This window comes from Armigeres subalbatus, chromosome 1 (assembly GCF_024139115.2).
Source record: "Armigeres subalbatus isolate Guangzhou_Male chromosome 1, GZ_Asu_2, whole genome shotgun sequence".
NCBI lineage: Eukaryota > Metazoa > Arthropoda > Insecta > Diptera > Culicidae > Armigeres > Armigeres subalbatus.
In genome coordinates, this window is record NC_085139.1 from 280,927,339 (window position 1) to 280,948,462 (window position 21,124).

The 21,124-nt window shown below is 43.3% G+C and overlaps 1 protein-coding gene across 1 annotated transcript; it reads left to right on the plus strand.

The window, feature by feature from the left end:
- Positions 1–1,599: 1,599 nt before the first annotated feature.
- Positions 1,600–2,701, plus strand: LOC134214920 (cathepsin B-like). Its single transcript, XM_062694198.1, has one exon. It carries the CDS (start codon positions 1,629–1,631, stop codon positions 2,652–2,654), a length of 1,026 nt encoding a protein of 341 aa, XP_062550182.1. The 5' UTR covers positions 1,600–1,628; the 3' UTR covers positions 2,655–2,701.
- The last annotated feature ends 18,423 nt before the right edge of the window (positions 2,702–21,124 follow it).

Sequence of the window (21,124 nt, forward strand, 5' to 3'; positions counted from 1 at the left end):
CACTTTTCACTTTTCAATTCTCATTACTTACTTCTCACTTTCAGCTCTAACCTATCACTTCTTATTTCCAACGTGATGTGAGAAATGTCTTGTCCTTACTTGTCGCTGTACACTTCAAGTAATTCTCACTACCAACTTCTCATGATTGACTTTTCACTACTTGCAATCCAAGGGTTTTTCAACTATTCGGCCAAACGACATTCGCTCAAAAGACCCGACACCATTTCTGCAAGAACGAAGGTATGTCCATTTCGCTCATTTGACTTTCAGCCAGATGGGTTTTGGCCTATGGCGTAATGGTCTTCTGTCAGATGACTTTCGGACAAATGACTTTCAGTCAAACAGCTCTTCTCCAACCTCCCTCTACGCATAGATTTTTAAAAGTTCACACGTATGTATTGCGAGTTCATGTTTTTTGTAGCATAACAAACACTCGAAATTAGATTGTCTGTTGCGGTTTTCTAAATCATTAGAATAAATTTTATCAAAATTTATAATCACACATTGAATTCACTTAGAACTGTTTTTTGGAATCCTATGAATCGTAATAAGATTTGTTTCCACTGTTAGTAAATAGTTGTTATGCTGGCATATAATGATCTTAAAAACGCCAAGAAATCAAACTCGTGTCAACCCCGTCGTTAGGAATTTGATTGATATCCTTTTACCATCTTGACACTTCGTCCCTTTGGGCACAACTCCATCCTTTGCAAGGGGTTTGAATCGTTCCTCGATTAGAAAGGATGATATCAAAAATCTGACGACGATAAGCATTGCAACCAACCCAGCACGCACTCCGTTCGGCCCACTTCGCATTAGTATGCAAATTTCTCCAGCGAAATCGACACCGACGCCGACGACGACGGCACGAGTGGGCGGAAACAATCCATCGATCATACTTCAATTTCACGAATCGCGACGTCGTTAGCGGCGATCCAACGCTCATCGTTAGCATCAGCTCCACGTTGCTAACCCTCGGTGCTGCTGCTGAGCAGATGCAAAGGTTAATTGTAAATCTACTCAAGTCAACCTCCAAGAGGTTGGTCGTATTCATGATGATGTTTTCTTCATCCTGAAATAATTCGCACTTTTAACCAGGGAGGAAAAGTGAAAGAATGTTCCCGCATCGACAATGACGTGCAATGCTCAAGATCTTTTACTTTTGTTGCGGGGAAAATTGTAACTTCACGTGTGCAGATAGAGAGCGGGTCGTATGATTGACAGCTTGTGAAAATCGATAATGAGCTTGATTATTTAGGTTGATATGGATTTCAAGCTAGTAATAATTCTCAACAGTGCAGATTTTTAGACATCAATTTCATGGTCTGACCGGCACGCTGCGAAATGCTAGTGTTGGGGTGCTCGTTTTTCAAAATCAATTGAACTGATAATGGGCATGGGAAACTGCTGCACAAATTGAATTGATTGTACAACAGAACAACCGAGAGCGATGACCACCTACGTAAAATGATTCGCTCGCACCTGATAAGGATTCGTTGAACTTCGATGGCGTCAAAATGTAAAACAAAAATACTAAACACACAAACTATAAAAATCCATTGCATTGGTTGATTCCACATGAAGTACCGCCGCAACCTCCGAAGAGAACACCCAAGCAGTCGAACAGGATGATTCGCTTCATCTTGATCCTGGCGGTGGCGCTTGGTAGCCGCATCGCTCTCGCTCAGTACTACCATTCTTTCCAGTACAATCAGTACCGGACCACCGAATCGATTGCGTCCCAAATCCGGAATCTGACCAAAACATGGACCGCCGGTAACAACACCTTACCGCCATCGGCTTACTACAAGGGAGTCCTGTACGATCGTCTCGGTGATACGCGCTTGGCTCCGGCAATCCTTGTCAGTTCCGATGAAGTCGAACTGCCGAAATCTTTCGACGCCCGCCAGAAATGGACTCAGTGTCCCAGCTTGAACGTGGTTCGTAATCAGGGATGTTGTGGATCGTGCTGGGCCATTTCGGCCGCTTCGGCAATGACCGATCGTTGGTGCATCAAATCGAAGGGTAGGGAACAGTTCTCGTTCGGAGCAACCGATATGTTGGCGTGCTGCCATGCTTGCGGAGACGGATGCAAGGGCGGATACTTGGGTCCTGCATGGCAATTCTGGGTCGACCAGGGTGTGTCCTCGGGAGGTCCGTTCCATTCTCGCCAGGGATGCCATCCCTACCTGATCGATGTGTGCGACGCATCCGGTGAGGAGCCTGATACTCCAAAGTGCTCGAAAAAGTGTCAACCGGGTTACAACGTGACCGATGTTTGGCAGGATCGTCGTTACGGTCGGGTTGCCTACTCGGTTCCGGCTGACGAGCAGAAGATTATGGAGGAGATTTACATGAACGGTCCGGTTCAGGCTGCCTTCATGACCTACCAGGACTTCCACGCGTACAAAAGTGGAGTGTATCGGCACGTGTGGGGCCATTTGGCCGGTGGTCATGCCGTCAAGCTGATGGGATGGGGCGTGGAGAACGGTGTCAAGTACTGGCTGGTGGCCAACTCCTGGGGCGAGGATTGGGGTGACAATGGATTCTTCAAGATTGTCCGAGGAGAGAACCATTGCGGAATCGAAAGGGACGTCCACGCTGGACTGCCGAGCTTCAACAAGCATTTAGATTTGGAGGGCGTCTATTTCTGATTCATCATACGAGTGCGGCAACAAAATGTGATTGCAATAAAAAGATTGTCTGAATACCTACTCCACAGTTTGAAGTTTAATTACTTTGAGAATGAAATTCGCGCTGGTAATTTGATTTTTCAATACAAGTACAAGAAAAGTCACTATTTGGTAATTTTTCCACCAAAATGAAACCAAATCATTGAAGCCATATTGTCATTCCTTTAAATATTCACAGTCAACAATATTCCATTTACTGACCACCATTGGCCGTTTAACAATTTCAAAGGTGCAACAATTTACGGTGACCAAATTACCGGGTTTCAGTGTCCAACCACGCGTGGGACGGGACGCACACGCCGCCGCAAGCCCCCTGATTTTCCGTCAGCATGATTGATTACAGGTTTCCAGCCGGTGGTGTTTGAGAACGTGTGGTTTGATATCTCTGTTCAAGAATCTCCCGTCGAAAGGTGGCAATTGAAAGGTAAATTGCTTCGAATTTGTACCCGATTCTACGAGGAAATAAATTCGTTGCGGTTACCGAAGTTAATGATGCCGTGCTTGGAGAACGGAACGTGTGATTATGGTTTTTGAAAGTAATATTCTTGTGCTTATGAAATTGATGAAACTTTCCCCGTGCGTCGTCATTGTCACCGGTTCGAATGGCATCCCTTTAGAATTTACTCATTTTAAAGCCTGCCGGCCATGCCCGGAATCGTTAAGAACTCTTTTATTGAATAATTTGCATTTCTCATTGTACTAGTGGACGGTGGAGATAATGACATCAACCGTGCCGAAGAAGTTTCTCCTCCTTAATAAAAGCAAAATATTATCATAAACGGAGCATATTTCGCTCGTAAAATCTGAAGAATGCTGCAAGGGCTGAAGGGTTGCAAGCCGAGGACGACGTCGCAAAATCAAAATTAACACTTTATTTCACCGGAAAAGCTGAGAAAATTCAACTGTGTCACTAAGGCCGCTGCCGCCGTGGGGCATAGGAATGATCTAATTTCCTTTCGCGACAGGAGGCCTTTTGTTTCGCGCCCGGTGGAAATAAAGTAAAAAGGTTTCTTTTTTTTATAGGTTATTACGATTATGAAACTGTTTATTTTCATTTGCACACGGGTGCAGCACAACGGAGATGACGTCGTCAACTCGAGAAGGGTGCAGCATTGGATCGTACGGCGGGATTGCGGACAGGAGTGGCCACGACATTCCGGTCGAAGGGGATTAGGAAATTTAACAACATTTTTATTTGCCATTTTCTTTCTAGGATTTTACTGCCCTGAGCCGGTTTGTTTTTTTCTGAGACAACAATGCCCTCAAGGTGATTGTTTTATTCGCCTCATTGGTTCCGTCATAAAAGTGACGTAAAACTGAATCGAATGGGGCAGTTGTTGCGTAGTGACTACACAGTAATGGTACGGATGAATCTGACTAAATCTTTCATCCAAAGGCATCAAACAGTACTCGGAAACATAAGAAGTGGTATTCTTTGTATTTCGCCAAAGAGATTGAATAGCAGTCAACAATACAGAGCTTACACCAATAACCATCTGTTTCAATGTCAAATAAGAAAAAAAAAAACCTAGGAAACGTAATCTAGGATCTATTTAGTTTGAGTGACGTAATGGCTGATAAACAGTTACGTCAATACCATTGGAGTTAACTTTTAGTTACAGTATTTATTTTCTTTGAGAATATTACAACAGGTGGTCGGCTTTTTTATTCCTAGTCCATGATCACTGCTAATCGTATCAATAAAAGATTTCCCTTAAGCCTGGTAAAAATCCATCGTTATAACGTTATAACTATAGTTGATAGTCGTAAACCTATAAGTTTGTAATCATGTATACGTGCAAAGAATGATTTCAAACCGTTTAGAACTGTGGGCTGAAAAAAAAATCAAATTAATTCGCCTACTCAATATGACTTCCGGAAAGGTCGCGGTACTCGTGACTGTATTGTGCTTTAATCTTCGCAAATACAATTGTCTTTTAATAAAAAAATAAAATAAATAAAGATGTTGTTGCTGCCCCAGCAAACAATTTAAGCTGAATACGACAGTTTTTTAGCCGAAGACGTATATTTTTAGCTATATAAGTGCATAACTCCTTTTCAATGTTTGTTGGGACCTTGCTTAATGTTTCTGGTGCCTATGACTCTATTCTAATTGATCTGGTTTTTAATAAATTGAATGATCTTCATTTACCTATTATTATTTCCAATTTTTTGTACAATTTATTTTCGTTCAAAATAATGCATTTCTATCATAACGGTTCTTCCGAATTGATTCGTTATAGTTATTTTGGTCTTTCACAAGGATCTAGTTTAGGTCCATTTTTATATAATTTATTTACTAGTGATATCCATTATTCCTAATGGTTGTTATGTAATTAATTTGCTGATGATAATGACTGATTTATAATTCGTTTTGGTTAATTTTAATTGTAAATTTTTGCTTAAGGTCTGAGGGAAAAGTTTTCCGTTAAAAAAAGCACGTGGTAGCACTCTCTGAGAGAGAAAATTGCCCAATTCAGCCCGCCAGAATAACGCTGACAGTTTGGCCAAAATTATTTCATCATTATGCAGTTTACAATTGCTTTAGAATTTATCGTAAACGGAGAACAAAAGAAATTGGCAACAATGAGGAAGAAATTTATTACTCATGCAGTGGTTCGGCGAGAGAACAGCAGCAGCGCCGACCAATCACGCAATGAGGAGATCAAAATAAACAAACATCAGCTGGTTTTGCAAAATGAAAACATGACCCGTTTCTAGAACAACATTAGAAAATATCGCAGGAGGATTTCTGAACAAGGTTTCCACACAAGCTTTGAAAAGTATTTGGGTGATAACAGTGGTGCTGGTGTAAGTAAGACAAATAAGACAAATAAGACAAATAAGACAAATAAGACAAATAAGACAAATAAGACAAATAAGACAAATAAGACAAATAAGACAAATAAGACAAATAAGACAAATAAGACAAATAAGACAAATAAGACAAATAAGACAAATAAGACAAATAAGACAAATAAGACAAATAAGACAAATAAGACAAATAAGACAAATAAGACAAATAAGACAAATAAGACAAATAAGACAAATAAGACAAATAAGACAAATAAGACAAATAAGACAAATAAGACAAATAAGACAAATAAGACAAATAAGACAAATAAGACAAATAAGACAAATAAGACAAATAAGACAAATAAGACAAATAAGACAAATAAGACAAATAAGACAAATAAGACAAATAAGACAAATAAGACAAATAAGACAAATAAGACAAATAACACAAATAACACAAATAACACAAATAAGACAAATAAGACAAATAAGACAAATAAGACAAATAAGACAAATAAGACAAATAAGACAAATAAGACAAATAAGACAAATAAGGCAAATAAGACAAATAAGACAAATAAGGCAAATAAGACAAATAAGACAAATAAGACAAATAAGACAAATAAGACAAATAAGACAAATAAGACAAATAAGACAAATAAGACAAATAAGACAAATAAGACAAATAAGACAAATAAGACAAATAAGACAAATAAGACAAATAAGACAAATAAGACAAGACCAAGAAGAAAAAAAAGAAAGTTCCTCCGGGAATTCCTCCGGAAGTTCCTCCAGGAATTCCTCCGGAAGTTCCTCCAGGAATTCCTCCGGAAGTTCCTCCAGGAATTCCTCCGGAAGTTCCTCCAGGAATTCCTCCGGAAGTTCCTCCAGGAATTCCTCCGGAAGTTCCTCCAGGAATTCCTCCGGAAGTTCCTCCAGGAATTCCTCCGGAAGTTCCTCCAGGAATTCCTCCGGAAGTTCCTCCAGGAATTCCTCCGGAAGTTCCTCCAGGAATTCCTCCGGAAGTTCCTCCAGGAATTCCTCCGGAAGTTCCTCCAGGAATTCCTCCGGAAGTTCCTCCAGGAATTCCTCCGAAGTTCCTCCAGGAATTCCTCCGGAAGTTCCTCCAGGAATTCCTCCGGAAGTTCCTCCAGGAATTCCTCCGGAAGTTCCTCCAGGAATTCCTCCGGAAGTTCCTCCAGGAATTCCTCCGAAGTTCCTCCAGGAATTCCTCCGGAAGTTCCTCCAGGAATTCCTCCGGAAGTTCCTCCAGGAATTCCTCCGGAAGTTCCTCCAGGAATTCCTCCGGAAGTTCCTCCAGGAATTCCTCCGAAGTTCCTCCAGGAATTCCTCCGGAAGTTCCTCCAGGAATTCCTCCGGAAGTTCCTCCAGGAATTCCTCCGGAAGTTCCTCCAGGAATTCCTCCGGAAGTTCCTCCAGGAATTCCTCCGGAAGTTCCTCCAGGAATTCCTCCGGAAGTTCCTCCAGGAATTCCTCCGGAAGTTCCTCCAGGAATTCCTCCGGAAGTTCCTCCAGGAATTCCTCCGGAAGTTCCTCCAGGAATTCCTCCAGGAATTCCTCCGGAAGTTCCTCCAGGAATTCCTCCGGAAGTTCCTCCAGGAATTCCTCCGGAAGTTCCTCCAGGAATTCTTCCGGAAGTTCCTCCAGGAATTCCTCCGGAAGTTCCTCCAGGAATTCCTCCGAAGTTCCTCCAGGAATTCCTCCGGAAGTTCCTCCAGGAATTCCTCCGGAAGTTCCTCCAGGAATTCCTCCGGAAGTTCCTCCAGGAATTCCTCCGGAAGTTCCTCCAGGAATTCCTCCGGAAGTTCCTCCAGGAATTCCTCCGGAAGTTCCTCCAGGAATTCCTCCGGAAGTTCCTCCAGGAATTCCTCCGAAGTTCCTCCAGGAATTCCTCCGAAGTTCCTCCAGGAATTCCTCCGGAAGTTCCTCCAGGAATTCCTCCGGAAGTTCCTCCAGGAATTCCTCCGAAGTTCCTCCAGGAATTCCTCCGAAGTTCCTCCAGGAATTCCTCCGGAAGTTCCTCCAGGAATTCCTCCGGAAGTTCCTCCAGGAATTCCTCCGGAAGTTCCTCCAGGAATTCCTCCGGAAGTTCCTCCAGGAATTCCTCCGGAAGTTCCTCCAGGAATTCCTCCGGGAGTTCCTCCAGGAATTCCTCCGGAAGTTCCTCCAGGAATTCCTCCGGAAGGTCCTCCAGGAATTCCTCCGGAAGTTCCTCCAGGAATTCCTCCGGAAGTTCCTCCAGGAATTCCTCCGGAAGTTCCTCCAGGAATTCCTCCGGAAGTTCCTCCAGGAATTCCTCCGGAAGTTCCTCCAGGAATTCCTCCGGAAGTTCCTCCAGGAATTCCTCCGGAAGTTCCTCCAGGAATTCCTCCGGAAGTTCCTCCAGGAATTCCTCCGGAAGTTCCTCCGGAAGTTCCTCCGGAAGTTCCTCCGGAAGTTCCTCCGGAAGTTCCTCCGGAAGTTCCTCCGGAAGTTCCTCCGGAAGTTCCTCCGGAAGTTCCTCCGGAAGTTCCTCCGGAAGTTCCTCCGGAAGTTCCTCCGGAAGTTCCTCCGGAAGTTCCTCCGGAAGTTCCTCCGGAAGTTCCTCCGGAAGTTCCTCCGGAAGTTCCTCCGGAAGTTCCTCCGGAAGTTCCTCCAGGAATTCCTCCGGAAGTTCCTCCAGGAATTCCTCCGGAAGTTCCTCCAGGAATTCCTCCGGAAGTTCCTCCAGGAATTCCTCCGGAAGTTCCTCCAGGAATTCCTCCAGGAAGTTCCTCCAGGAATTCCTCCAGGAAGTTCCTCCAGGAATTCCTCCAGGAAGTTCCTCCAGGAATTCCTCCAGGAAGTTCCTCCAGGAATTCCTCCAGGAAGTTCCTCCAGGAATTCCTCCAGGAAGTTCCTCCAGGAATTCCTCCAGGAAGTTCCTCCAGGAATTCCTCCAGGAAGTTCCTCCAGGAATTCCTCCGGAAGTTCCTCCAGGAATTCCTCCGGAAGTTCCTCCAGGAATTCCTCCGGAAGTTCCTCCAGGAATTCCTCCGGAAGTTCCTCCAGGAATTCCTCCGGAAGTTCCTCCAGGAATTCCTCCGGAAGTTCCTCCAGGAATTCCTCCGGAAGTTCCTCCAGGAATTCCTCCGGAAGTTCCTCCAGGAATTCCTCCGGAAGTTCCTCCAGGAATTCCTCCGGAAGTTCCTCCAGGGATTCCTTTGGGAATTACTCCGAAGGTTTCTTCGTGTTCTCCAGGAATTCCTCCGTTCCTCCAGGAATTCCTCCGGAAGTTCCTCCAGGAATTCCTCCGGAAGTTCCTCCAGGAATTCCTCCGGAAGTTCCTCCAGGAATTCCTCCGGAAGTTCCTCCAGGAATTCCTCCGGAAGTTCCTCCAGGAATTCCTCCGGAAGTTCCTCCAGGAATTCCTCCGGAAGTTCCTCCAGGAATTCCTCCGGAAGTTCCTCCAGGAATTCCTCCGAAGTTCCTCCAGGAATTCCTCCGGAAGTTCCTCCAGGAATTCCTCCGGAAGTTCCTCCAGAATTCCTCCAGTTCCTCCAGGAATTCCTCCGGAAGTTCCTCCAGGAATTCCTCCGGAAGTTCCTCCAGGAATTCCTCCAAGTTCCTCCAGGAATTCCTCCGGAAGTTCCTCCAGGAATTCCTCCGGAAGTTCCTCCAGGAATTCCTCCGAAGTTCCTCCAGGAATTCCTCCGGAAGTTCCTCCAGGAATTCCTCCGAAGTTCCTCCAGGAATTCCTCCGGAAGTTCCTCCAGGAATTCCTCCGGAAGTTCCTCAGGAATTCCTCCGGAAGTTCCTCCAGGAATTCCTCCGGAAGTTCCTCCAGGAATTCCTCGGAAGTTCCTCCAGGAATTCCTCCGGAAGTTCCTCAGGAATTCCTCCGGAAGTTCCTCCAGGAATTCCTCCGGAAGTTCCTCCAGGAATTCCTCCGGAAGTTCCTCCAGGAATTCCTCCGGAAGTTCCTCCAGGAATTCCTCCGGAAGTTCCTCCAGTAATTCCTCCGGAAGTTCCTCCAGGAATCCCTCCGGAAGTTCCTCCAGGAATTCCTCCGGAAGCTCCTCCAGGAATTCCTCCGGAAGTTCCTCCAGGAATTCCTCCGGAAGTTCCTTCAGGAAGTTCCTCCGGAAGTTCCTCCAGAAATTCCTCCTGAAGTTCCTCCAGGAATTCCTCCGGAAGTTCCTTCGGGAATTCCGAAGGAACTTCCGGAGGAATTCCCGAAGGAACTTCCGGAGGAATTCCCGAAGGAACTTCCGGAGGAATTCCCGAAGGAACTTCCGGAGGAATTCCCGAAGGAACTTCCGGAGGAATTCCCGAAGGAACTTCCGGAGGAATTCCCGAAGGAACTTCCGGAGGAATTCCCGAAGGAACTTCCGGAGGAATTCACGAAGGAACTTCCGGAGGAATTTCCGAAAGAACTTCCGGAGGAATTCCCGAAGGAACTTCCGGAGGAATTCCCGAAGGAATTCCTAAAGGAACTTCCGGAGGAATTCTGAAGGAACTTCCGGAGGAATTATCGAAGGAACTTCCGGAGGAGTTCGAAGGAACTTCCGGAGGAATTCGAAGGAACTTCCGGAGGAATTCCCGAAGGAACTTCCGGAGGAATTCCTGAAGGAACTTCCGGAGGAATTCTGAAAGGAACTTCCGGAGGAATTCGAAGGAACTTTCGGAGGAATTCCCGAAGGAAATTCCGGAGAAATTCCTGAAGAAACTTCCGGAGGAATTCGAAGGAACTTCCGGAGGAATTCCTGAAGGAACTTTCGAAGGAACTTTCGAAAGAACTTCCGGAGGAATTCCCGAAAGAACTTCCGGAGGAATTCAGAAAGAATTTCCGGAGGAATTCGAAGGAACTTCCGAAGGAATTCCTGGAGGAACTTCCGAAGGTATTCCTGAAGGAACTTCCGAAGAAATTCCTGAAGCAACTTCCGGAGGAATTCCCGAAGGAACTTCCGAAGGAATTCTCGAAGGAACTTTCAGAGAAATTCCCGAAGGAACTTCCGGAGGAATTCCCGAAGGAACTTCAGGAAGAATTCCCGAATGAACTTTTGGAGGAATTTCCGAAGGAACATCCGGAGGAATTCCTGGAGGAACTTCCGAAGGAATTCTAAAATCGACTTCTGGAGTAACTTTATGAGGAATTCCTGAAGAAACTTGCGGAGGAATTCTCGAAGAAACTTCCGGAGGAATACCTGAAGACACTTCCGGAGGAATCTCTGAAGGAATTTCTGGAGAAATTCACAAAGGAACTTCCGGAAGAATTCCTGAATGAACTTCCGGAGGAATTCCGAAGGCACTTCCGGAGGAATTCCATAGAACCCCTGAAGGAACTACCGAAGTAACTCCTGGAAGAACTTCCGAAGAAATTCCTGGATGAACTTCCGAATGAAGTCCTGGAAAATCTTCCGGTAATTCCTTGAGGAACTTCCGAAGGAATTCCTGGAGGAACTTTCGAAGGAATTCCTGAAGGAACTTCCGAAGGAATTCCTGGAGGAATTTCCGAAAGAATTTCTGGAGGATCTTCCGGAAGAATTCCTGGATAAATTTGGGAGAAATTCCTGGAGAAACTTCCGAAGAAATTCCTGGAAGAACTTCTGAAGGAATTCCTGGAGAAACTTCCGAAAGAATTTCTGGAGGAACTTCCGAAGGAATTCCAGAAGGAACTTCCGGAGGAATTACTGGAGGAACTTCCGGAGGAATTCCAGGAGGAACTTCCGGAGGAATTACTGGAGTAACTTCTGGAGTAATTCCTGGAGAAACTTCCGAAGGAACTCCTGGAGGAACTTCCAGAGGAATTTTGTAGAAACTTCCGGAGGAATTCCAGGAGGATTTACTGTAGGAACTTCCGGAGTTATTACTGGAGCAACTTCCGGAGTAATTCCTGAAGGAACTTCAGAATAAATTCCTGGAGGAACTTTTGGAGGATTTCCTGGAGGAACTTCTGGAGGATTTCCTGGAGGAATTTACGGAGGAACTTCCGGAGGAATTCCTGGAGGTACATCCGAGGTACTTCCGGAGGAACTTCTGGAGGAATACCTGGAGGGACTTCCGTAGGAATTTGTCTTGATTATCTTATTTGTACTGTTTGTCTTAGTTGCTTTATTTGTCTCTTTTATTTTGCTCATTTTTTCTATTTGTCTTATTTGTTTTATTTATTTTCGATTGTTTATCTCATCAAAATCTTATATTTGATTTCAATTTATATATTTGGTATCCTTGTGTTCACAAATAGTAATACGCTTTTTTCTAGTGTCACGCTAGATACAAAGTTGACGGACTTTCTACCGCTCTCATCGCTCCTTTCCTGCCACGCGCCACAAGAAAATATGCTGTTGGCTGCTCTCCCGAAATGGTAACTTTTGTATGGAATTTAAAAAAACTTGGTTGAAGTAAAAAAAGCTTCCTTCAAAATTTATTGCGGTGACATATACTTCTTTTTACATCAAAATGATCGTTGGAAAAATTCAAAACTTTTGTCAGTTGGGTTTTGCGAAATTCGGTTCCTTTGTTCCTCAAATCATCGGAGAGAGGTACTGAGAAGTTGTACAATAGCTCAGTATTGAGACATTCATTCAAATTTGGGAAATAGTAGGTCCATGAAATTTTGTAGGAACATTCCTTGATAAATTTCAAAGAGATTGTCAGTTGGGATAAGCGAAATTCGTTCCCAATTCCGAGTTATAGACATTTTAGTACGAAAATAGCGCTCTACCGCGAGAGAGCTTCCCTCAGACCTTAATTGTATGGCTAATAAACATCCAATAGTTTCTACATTGAAATTTTATTTTACTTGAAATAAATCCCACTAGTAGAGTTCTGAGTTCATTTATTTATTGTTCCGCTGAAAACATTGTTCCAACTTCTTGTGATGATTTTTATAAATTAAGTATATATGCTCATTCATATCGTCCATATGTAGATTTTTCTTTATTTGAAGAATTGAAGTATATTCCTAATAATCTTCATTCAAAATTTGCTAATTCATTATTCGAACGAAGATTCATTGGGGACAATTCTGACCAGTTTTATTTTACATTTCATTTTTTTTCATTTATTTAGTCTACATCTAAACAGATAACACTGAATCAACAATTTGACGCCACAATACACGGTTCGAGGCCGCATCTCTCCATCCTCGAATACGCCCCACGCTCGCCAAGTCGTTTTGCACCTGGTCTGCCCATCTCGCTCGCTGCGCTCCACGCCGTCTCGTACCTGCCGGATCGGAAGCGAACACCATCTTTGCAGGGTTGCTGTCTGGCATTCTTGCAACATGTCCTGATCATCGTACCCTTCCGGCTTTAGTTACCTTCTGGATACTGGGCTCGCCGTAGAGCTGGGCGAGCTCGTGGTTCATTCTTCGCCGCCACACACCGTCTTCTTGCACACCGCCAAAGATGGTCCTAAGCACCCGTCTCTCGAATACTCCGAGTGCTTGCAAGTCTTCCTCGAGCATTGTCCATGTTTCATGTCCGTCGAGGACTACCGGTCTTATGGGCATTTTGTACATGACACATTTGGTGCGGGTGTGAATTTTTTTCGCCGCAGTTTTTCTGGAGTCTGTAGTTGGCCCGAATTCCACAGAGGATGCGCCTTCGTATTTCTCGACTAACATTATTGTCAGCCGTTAGCAAGGATCCAAGGTAGACGAATTCATCGACCTCCTCGAAGGTATCCCTGTCTATCCGTAATACTGCTTCCCAAACGGGTCATGTCGCGCTCAGTTTTGCCCACAAGCATGTACTTTGTCTTTGAGGCATTCACCACCAGTCCAACTTTTGTTGCTTCACGTTTCAGGCGGGTGTACAGTTCTGCCACCTTGGCAAATGTTCGGCCGACAATGTCCATGTCAACCGCGAAACAAATAAATTGGCTGAATTTGTTTAAAACCGTACCCCGGCTGTTACCCCCTGGCTCTCCGCATGACACCTTCTAGCGCAATGTTAAACAACAGGCACGAAAGTCCATCACCTTGTCTTAGTCCCCGGCGCGATTCGAACGAACTGGAGTGTTCGCCCGAAATCTTCACACAGTTTTGCACAACATACACCGTTGCTTTAATCAGTCTGGTAAGCTTCCCAGGGAAGCTGTTCTCGTCCATGATTTTCCAGAGCTCTACGCGGTCTATACTGTCGTATGCCACATTGAAATCGATGAACAGATGAAGCGTTGGGACCTGATATATTTTTGTAGGATGTGCCGTACAGTAAAGATCTGGTCCGTCGTCCAGCGGCCGTCATCGAAGCCGGCATGATAGCTTCACACGAACTGCTTCACTATTGATGATAGGTGGCGGAAGATGATCTCGGATATCATTTTCTAGGCGGCATTTAGGATGGTAATCGCTCGAAAGCTCTCACTCTCCAGTTGGTCGCCTTCGCCCTCATCCTTATCCCGGCACATTTCGGCTCGCGGCACGAAGCCTTTGCGGGATGCGTTGAGCTTCTGGTAGAACTTGCGTGTTTCTTGACAACGGCACAGCTGTTCCATCTCCTCGCACTCCGCTTCTTCCAGGCTGCGTTTCTTCTCCTGAAAAAGGCGGGTCTGCTGTCTCCGCTTCCGTCTATAACGTTCCACGTTCAGCCGGATACCTTGCTGCAGCGCGACCGCCTGCGCTGCGTCCTTCTCCTCCAGAATCTGTCTGCGTCGACTTCATCCCACATACCCGACGTTGTTCTCCGCTGCTCCGTTAATTGCTGCTTTAACTGTATTCCAGCAGTCCTCAAGTGGGGCCCCATCGAGCTCACCCTCTCCCGGCAACGCTGCCTCGAGATACTGCGCGTATGCAGTGGCGACATCAGGTTGCTTCAGTCGCTCAAAGTCGTACCGCGGCGGTCGTCGGTACCGAACATTGTTGATGACCGATAGTTTTGGGTGCAGTTTCACCATCACCAGATAGTAGTCAGAGTCGATGGTAGCGCCACGATATGTCCTGACGTCGATAATTTCGGAGAAGTGCCGTCCATCAATCAGAACGTGGTCGATTTGTGATTCTGTCTGCACTGCCGTAATCTGAAAAAGTGACGTATACGCCATTTTGGTTTAACGAGTACTACTCATGAAGCTCTTTAACAGAAAAATGGAAAACATGCATGTTGTAAAATGGCTGTTACGTCACTTTTCCAGATTACGGCAGTGCAGTGGTGATCTCCAGGTGTACCGATACGGGAGGCTGTGTTGGAAGTAGGTGCTGCGAATGGCCATATTCTTGGAGGCGGCTAAATCAATTAGTCGTAGGCCGTTTTCGTTCGTCAGCCGGTGAGCGCTGAACTTCGCAATAGTCGGTCTAAACTCCTCCTATTGGCCAATCTGAGCGTTCAAATCTTCTATGATGATTTTGACGTCGTGGCTTAGGCAGTTGTCTTACTCACGTTCCAGCTGCGCGTAGAATGCGTCCTAATCATCATCAGTGCTTCCGGAGTGTGGGCTATGGACGTTGATTATGCTGAAGTTGAAGAACCGGCCTTTGATCCTCAACCTGCACATTCTCTCGGTAATCGGTCACCACCCGATCACGCACCTTTGCATATCGCCCATCACTATGAAAGCTGTTCCCAGCTCGTGTATGTTGCCGCAGCTCTGGTAAATGGTATGCTACCTCTACACGTTCGCACCATTAATCCCTTCCAACAAACCTCCTGCAGCGCTACGATACCGAATCTATGGTCCTTCAGCACATCGGCGAGTATGCGTGTGCTCCCGATGAAGTTGAGAGATTTGCAGTTTCACGAACCGAGTTTCCAATCGCTAGTCCCTTTTCGTCGCAGTGGTCTTCACCGATGGTTCCGGCCCGTACTCTCATGTTGATTGTTCGTTGCGTGAGTTTTTTTGGCTGGCTTGCAGGGCCTGACACCCTAAATTTCCGGAGGACCATGGTGCACAGTTTCACTTAGAGTCCCTCGCTGGAGAACAGACGCTGTTGTGAGCCGATCCTGACATAAAGAACAGACGCTCAATAAGATTTGCACCTCCGGAGAGGAGCAAACACTCTCTTCCCTGTCAGCATACGACCATAGTTCCCACTGGGGTTGGTTACCTGATATTCCCTAAGGTTGCTCTTATCCCGACCAGCACCACGGGGAGGTAGGGATAGGAGTTGCTGGAGGCTAAGGACCACGAGATGGGGTCTATTTTATTCCTTCAGGTACGCGAAGTACCAATGGAACGCTTTACCAAGCATTTGCCGTGCCAGGGGTGCCGTGCTGGGGGTTATTCGAAGTAACAGCGTTAGAGGTTCTCCCACATGCGGAGGAGGGGAAATCTTGATTGGATGGAGTGGAACTGTTGGAGAATCCGGAATGCAGCAGAGAATGGTGTCGCTTTCTACACACTCGACATCTGTAGTTCGATGAACAATCACGGGCAAAATGGTCTTGACGGAAGCAATTGACGCAAAGGCGCTTAGAATTTACTAGGCGCAGTCTTTCGGAAACAGCCATGCCCATGAATCGAGGGCATTTTACTAGAACATGACGGTTGTCACAAGCATGGCACTTGGGAAACGCATTTTCTGTTTTGATGAATGGCTTGGAAATCGGAAACTGCTAGACTGGAATGCGATTGTAGGCTGAGTCCCATGATGGTTGGCCGAAATGGATTCCAGTAAGCGAACTCGTTTCTCCAGAAATTCGACTAGACAGGTGTAGCTCTGGTTGTTGACGGATGCTGCGTGGTCTTCCCAAGCCTTAATGGTATCGTCGTGAAGTCTTGTGCACAGCAGATGTTCCAGCAAGGTGCTCCAGGTATCTGTTGGCTCTCCCATCTGCTTGAGTATTTTGATGTGTCGCTGAAATTCATCCAGGGTATAATGTAGCGTAGCCGCAGTTTCCTTCTTCATTCGTGGAACGTCCATCAGATCCTGTAAATGTCGCTTCTTCAATAAATATTCGTTGGAATATCTACTGATTTTTTATTCCCATGGCAGAGTATAATTCGCAGCACTAATCGCTATTGTTTCGATGGATTGTGCAGCTTCTGTCTTCAGGGCAGCCCGCAAATAATGAAACTTATGTATTACTGGCAGTAGACCTGTGTGCCAAAGTATTTGTGAACGGCGGCGGCGTAAGGCCATTTTTACACCGGCGGCGACGGCGTCGGCGGCGTCACGCCGTAAGCAATGTTCGGCGGCGGCATGAATCGGCGTAAATAATTTTGAGCTGAGAAAAAAAATCACGCAGCAAGGCATTTCATGTTTTTTGTGAATTTTGGGGTTTTTTGTACAATTGCTAGCCTCAGTCAGACTGATGGGGGGAACATCCTAATAGCTATAGCTTGTATCTCCACAGCAAAAGTTTACATTACATCCTCCACTAGGACATTTCCGCATCACAGCCCATGACTTCATTGGAAAGTACTTCGGATATTAATCCAGAAATTCGTGCGGAAATTCCTCAAGATATTCCTTAGAAAAATCAAGAAAGGAATTCTAAGAATAAATTTAAAATTTCCTAATGAACTCCTTCAGAACTTCCACAAAGAATTATGTTGAAAATTTATTAGAGTATTTCTTCGGAAATTCTTTCCGAAATTTCTTCAAAAGTTCCATCAGAATTTCCTTCTACTTGAGGGATTTCTTCGGAAATTCCTTTACGAGTCTTTCGGAATTTCTACAGTAATTCATTCGAAACTATTTTTAGGGATTCCTTTGAAAATTCCTTTAAGAATTAGATACCCATGGAAAATCCTTCAAGAAGTTTTATGAGAATACCTACGGACACTGTTTTAGGAATACATTCGAAAATCCATTTCTAATAGAAAATCTTTCAGTAATTCCTCAAAACATTTCTTCGGAAACTCTAGGAAGATATTTTTGGTATTCTTTACAAATTTCCCTCTGGAATTCTTCAGGACTTCTTTTCAAATTTCTTATAGGAATCCCTTCGGATATTCCTTTACCAACTTTCTGTAGACCTTCAAAAATTTCCCTTTAAACAACTTTAGGTATTATTTCGGGAATCTCTTCAGAATTTCTATTGGAAAATCTTCGGAAATTTTGTTTGTAAATTCCTTTATTTTTTTAAAACGTTTTTAAGTGTTTTTTTAATTTGAAAATAATTTTAACTCTCAAATATCTTTAGAAATTTCTCCAAATTCGAATTCTTTCCGGAACTATTCCTGCAGTATTTTTGTATGGTTTACTGAAGTAATTTTCTAAAGACTTCCTGGAGAAAGTTCCAAAAGAATTTCTGAAAATATTATAAATGCCTTTCCGGAGGGGTTTATGAAGGAATCCCTGGATAAATGTCCAAATTAATTCTTGGTGGCTTTTCTGAAGAGATTTTCAAAGAAATTCCTGAAGAATTTAGAATTTTAAAATGAGTTTCTGAAGGAATATTCGAAGGAATTCTGAAAGTAATTTACGAAGGAATTTAAAATGGATTTTCCAAACAGCTATTGGAATTTACATAGAAATTCCTATACTTCTCCTGGAATTTCTTCAAAAACCCGGACAGTAGTAAAACAAATTCAGTTTTGACTCTAGAATCATAATTACATGCCAAGAAAAAATTCCCAAAATATCGAGATTGCAGGGCTGGTAACGACCAATGTCGGAAAAATGGACCAAATAGTGACTTTCAGTTCCAGAAAGAGTGACCAAATAGTCACTTTCAGTTGACTTTTATGTGGCAATGGTACTTATTTAATTATTTCTCAGGCATAGAATTATTTCGACTCATCAAGTTTATAAGTCTGCGGTCGGAATCTCTGTTGTTATGGAAAATATAGCAACGTTATAAAGAATTTTAGAAACTAACTTTCTTTATAAAACATGTAAAAATGCATTCCATTTTAAAGTATATTCGTAGAGGGAACTGTTCCTTTTTTACATTTCACTAAACATATATTCATCTCATCGCGAAACAAACAAATACAGCACAATGTTCATTGTTACTTTTCACAAACATGTTTAAAAAATGTTTAAAAACTGTTTAAAAAATCCCACGAATAAGAAACAAATTGAATTCATTTTAATTGCTTTGTTTTTCTTGGGATGAACATAGGAGCTATGGGATGAAGTCGAGAAGCAGTAAATCTACATTATGAAATCATGAATTTTACGAACATAATTGGACAACTTACTAGTAAGCATTATAAGAAAGCGTCCGAGGAAAATTTAGCAATTCCGATAAAATAAAACTACGCGCGCATGTTTCCTACAAGCTTTGCCAGCCAGGTAGACGAAAATATCTAATTAATATCAAATGTTGATTAGATAGCAAAATAAGTTATGGACATGATAAGAGATAAAAGATCAGGCGACAATATCAAAATTTTGCACTAAAATATCATGAGGAGATCAAGTTATGCTATTTGTAAAAAGTGATCAATATCATGTGCCATTGGTTTGTTCTTAGCGATAGCATATCTTGATATTCCAATGATATTTCGGTACAAATTTTTGATATAGTTACCTGTTTTTTTTATCTCTTATATCAATCAAATCTATATCATGTTTTGTTATTCTGTTCATGGCTTCTGCTCGGGGTTCCAGACTAGTTTTTGCGCGGGTTAAATTCCACTTAAGTTTACAAAGTTTACGTTGTACGAAACATGTTAGTTAACTGGGTATACAATTGAGTGGGTTAGAAGCAAAAGGATGTAAGTGACATTTTGGTCAACTTTGAATTGACTATATCAAAAAATGCTTTTGTTTTAGAACTTTGCGTCAATATATTGATATACTTTGTACGGTATTTGTAAAAAAAATAAAAATTTCCAGTATATTAGTTATTTTTAAAATTTTCATACGATTTGTATGAAAAAATACTGAAAAACTTAACAAATTTTGTCACTTATGCCCTCTTATGATTTCAAAAAATATTAAGGAAACTCATGAGCTTCAGCAAATTCAATGAATCCATGAAAAAAATGGGAATGTTAAAAAATCTTATCAAGCATTTATATTTTATCACTAAAGACTTTTTGCCTTTCTCGTATACAAAGTATACGTAAAGGCTATATGTTCGCTCCAAAAACGAACTTTTTATAGGAGACCCGGAGACCCATAGTGTTATATACCGATCGACTCAGCTCGACGAATTGGAGTGATGTCTGTGTGTGTATGTGTGTGTATGTGTGTGTATGTGTGTGTATGTGTGTGTGTATGTGAGTGTGTGCGCAAAAAGTCTAGCTCATTTTTTAGGCACTTATTCTTAACCGATTTGCTCGCAACAAGTTGCATTCGACACAGAATCCTGTCCCATTGTTTCCTATTGAAAATTGACCCGATCGGACTATGGGCTAAGAAGTTATGGCCAAAATACTTTTTTGCCTTTCTCGTATACAAAGTATACGTAAAGGCTATATGTTCGCTCCAAAAACGAACTTTTTATAGGAGACCCGGAGACCCATAGTGTTATATACCGATCGACTCAGCTCGACGAATTGGAGTGATGTCTGTGTGTGTGTATGTGTGTGTGTGCGCAAAAAGTCTAGCTCATTTTTTAGGCACTTATCCTTAACCGATTTGCTCGCAACAAGTTAAATTCGACGCAGAGTCCTGTCCCATTATTTGTTGAAAATTGACCCGATCAAACTATGGGCTTAGAAGTTATGACCAAAATTCTTTTTGCCTTTCTCGTATACAAACTATACTTAAAGGCTATATGTTCGCTCCAAAAACGAACTTTTTATAGGACCCCCGTAGACCAATAGTGTTATATACCGATCGACTCAGCTCGACGAATTGAAGTGATGTCTGTTTGTGTATGTGTGTGCGCAAAATAATCTCTCTCAATCACTGACTGACACTCACTTATCCTTAACTTCTATCTAAATCTTGTCCCATTGTTTCGTATCAAAAACCGGCCCAATCGGACTATGGGCTTCGGAGTTATGGCCAGTTTTTACAAAAAAAAATCTTACTCTCTATTTAGGCACTTCAAGACAAAATTTTCAAAACGACTTATCTGCTTTTGTAAACAGAGATTCAAACGTCGATTGCACGAATCTCATAGCACTTCGACACAAACCAACGCCATCATCAGGTAGCCGAGACCTTCACCTGCCTATTGGTAGTGTTTGTTTGCGTGGGAGTGTTATCAGATTCGTCGAATCGACGTTCGAATCTTTGTTTACAAAAGCAGATAAGTCATTTTGAAAAGTTTGTCTTGACTTACTCTCGGCCGATTTGCTCGCAACATTCGACGCAGAATCATGTCCCATTGTTTCCTATTAAAAATTGGCCTGATCGGACTATTGGCTCAGAAGTTATGATCAAAATACTTTTTTCATACCAAAAGTGCGAAGAAATTACTCCCTCGCAAGAAACGAGAAAGGCACTATCACCGCTAGGTGGATTAATCTGGGTTTTTTGATATGGAAATGCTAATATCATCTTCCAAACTTGGACGTACATGTTCATGATAGCATTAGAGGCGAAAGTATAGAATTGATAGTTCCGTTAGGATACGGCAGGCATGAAGAATGTTTTCATAGAAGTCGATTTGAAAGCGAGCGGAGGGCAATATTTGTGATGGCACATATCGCACGACCTTCCTTCTGCCAAGCTCCCGTATGAAGGGGGAGGGAAGAATATCAGTGTGGAAGCTGATATATCTCCACTGGCAAAAGGAAGGTGGTTTGACTTGCTCATATGCCATCGCGTGCGGAAGGATTTGCTATCGACGAGTACTGTCTCC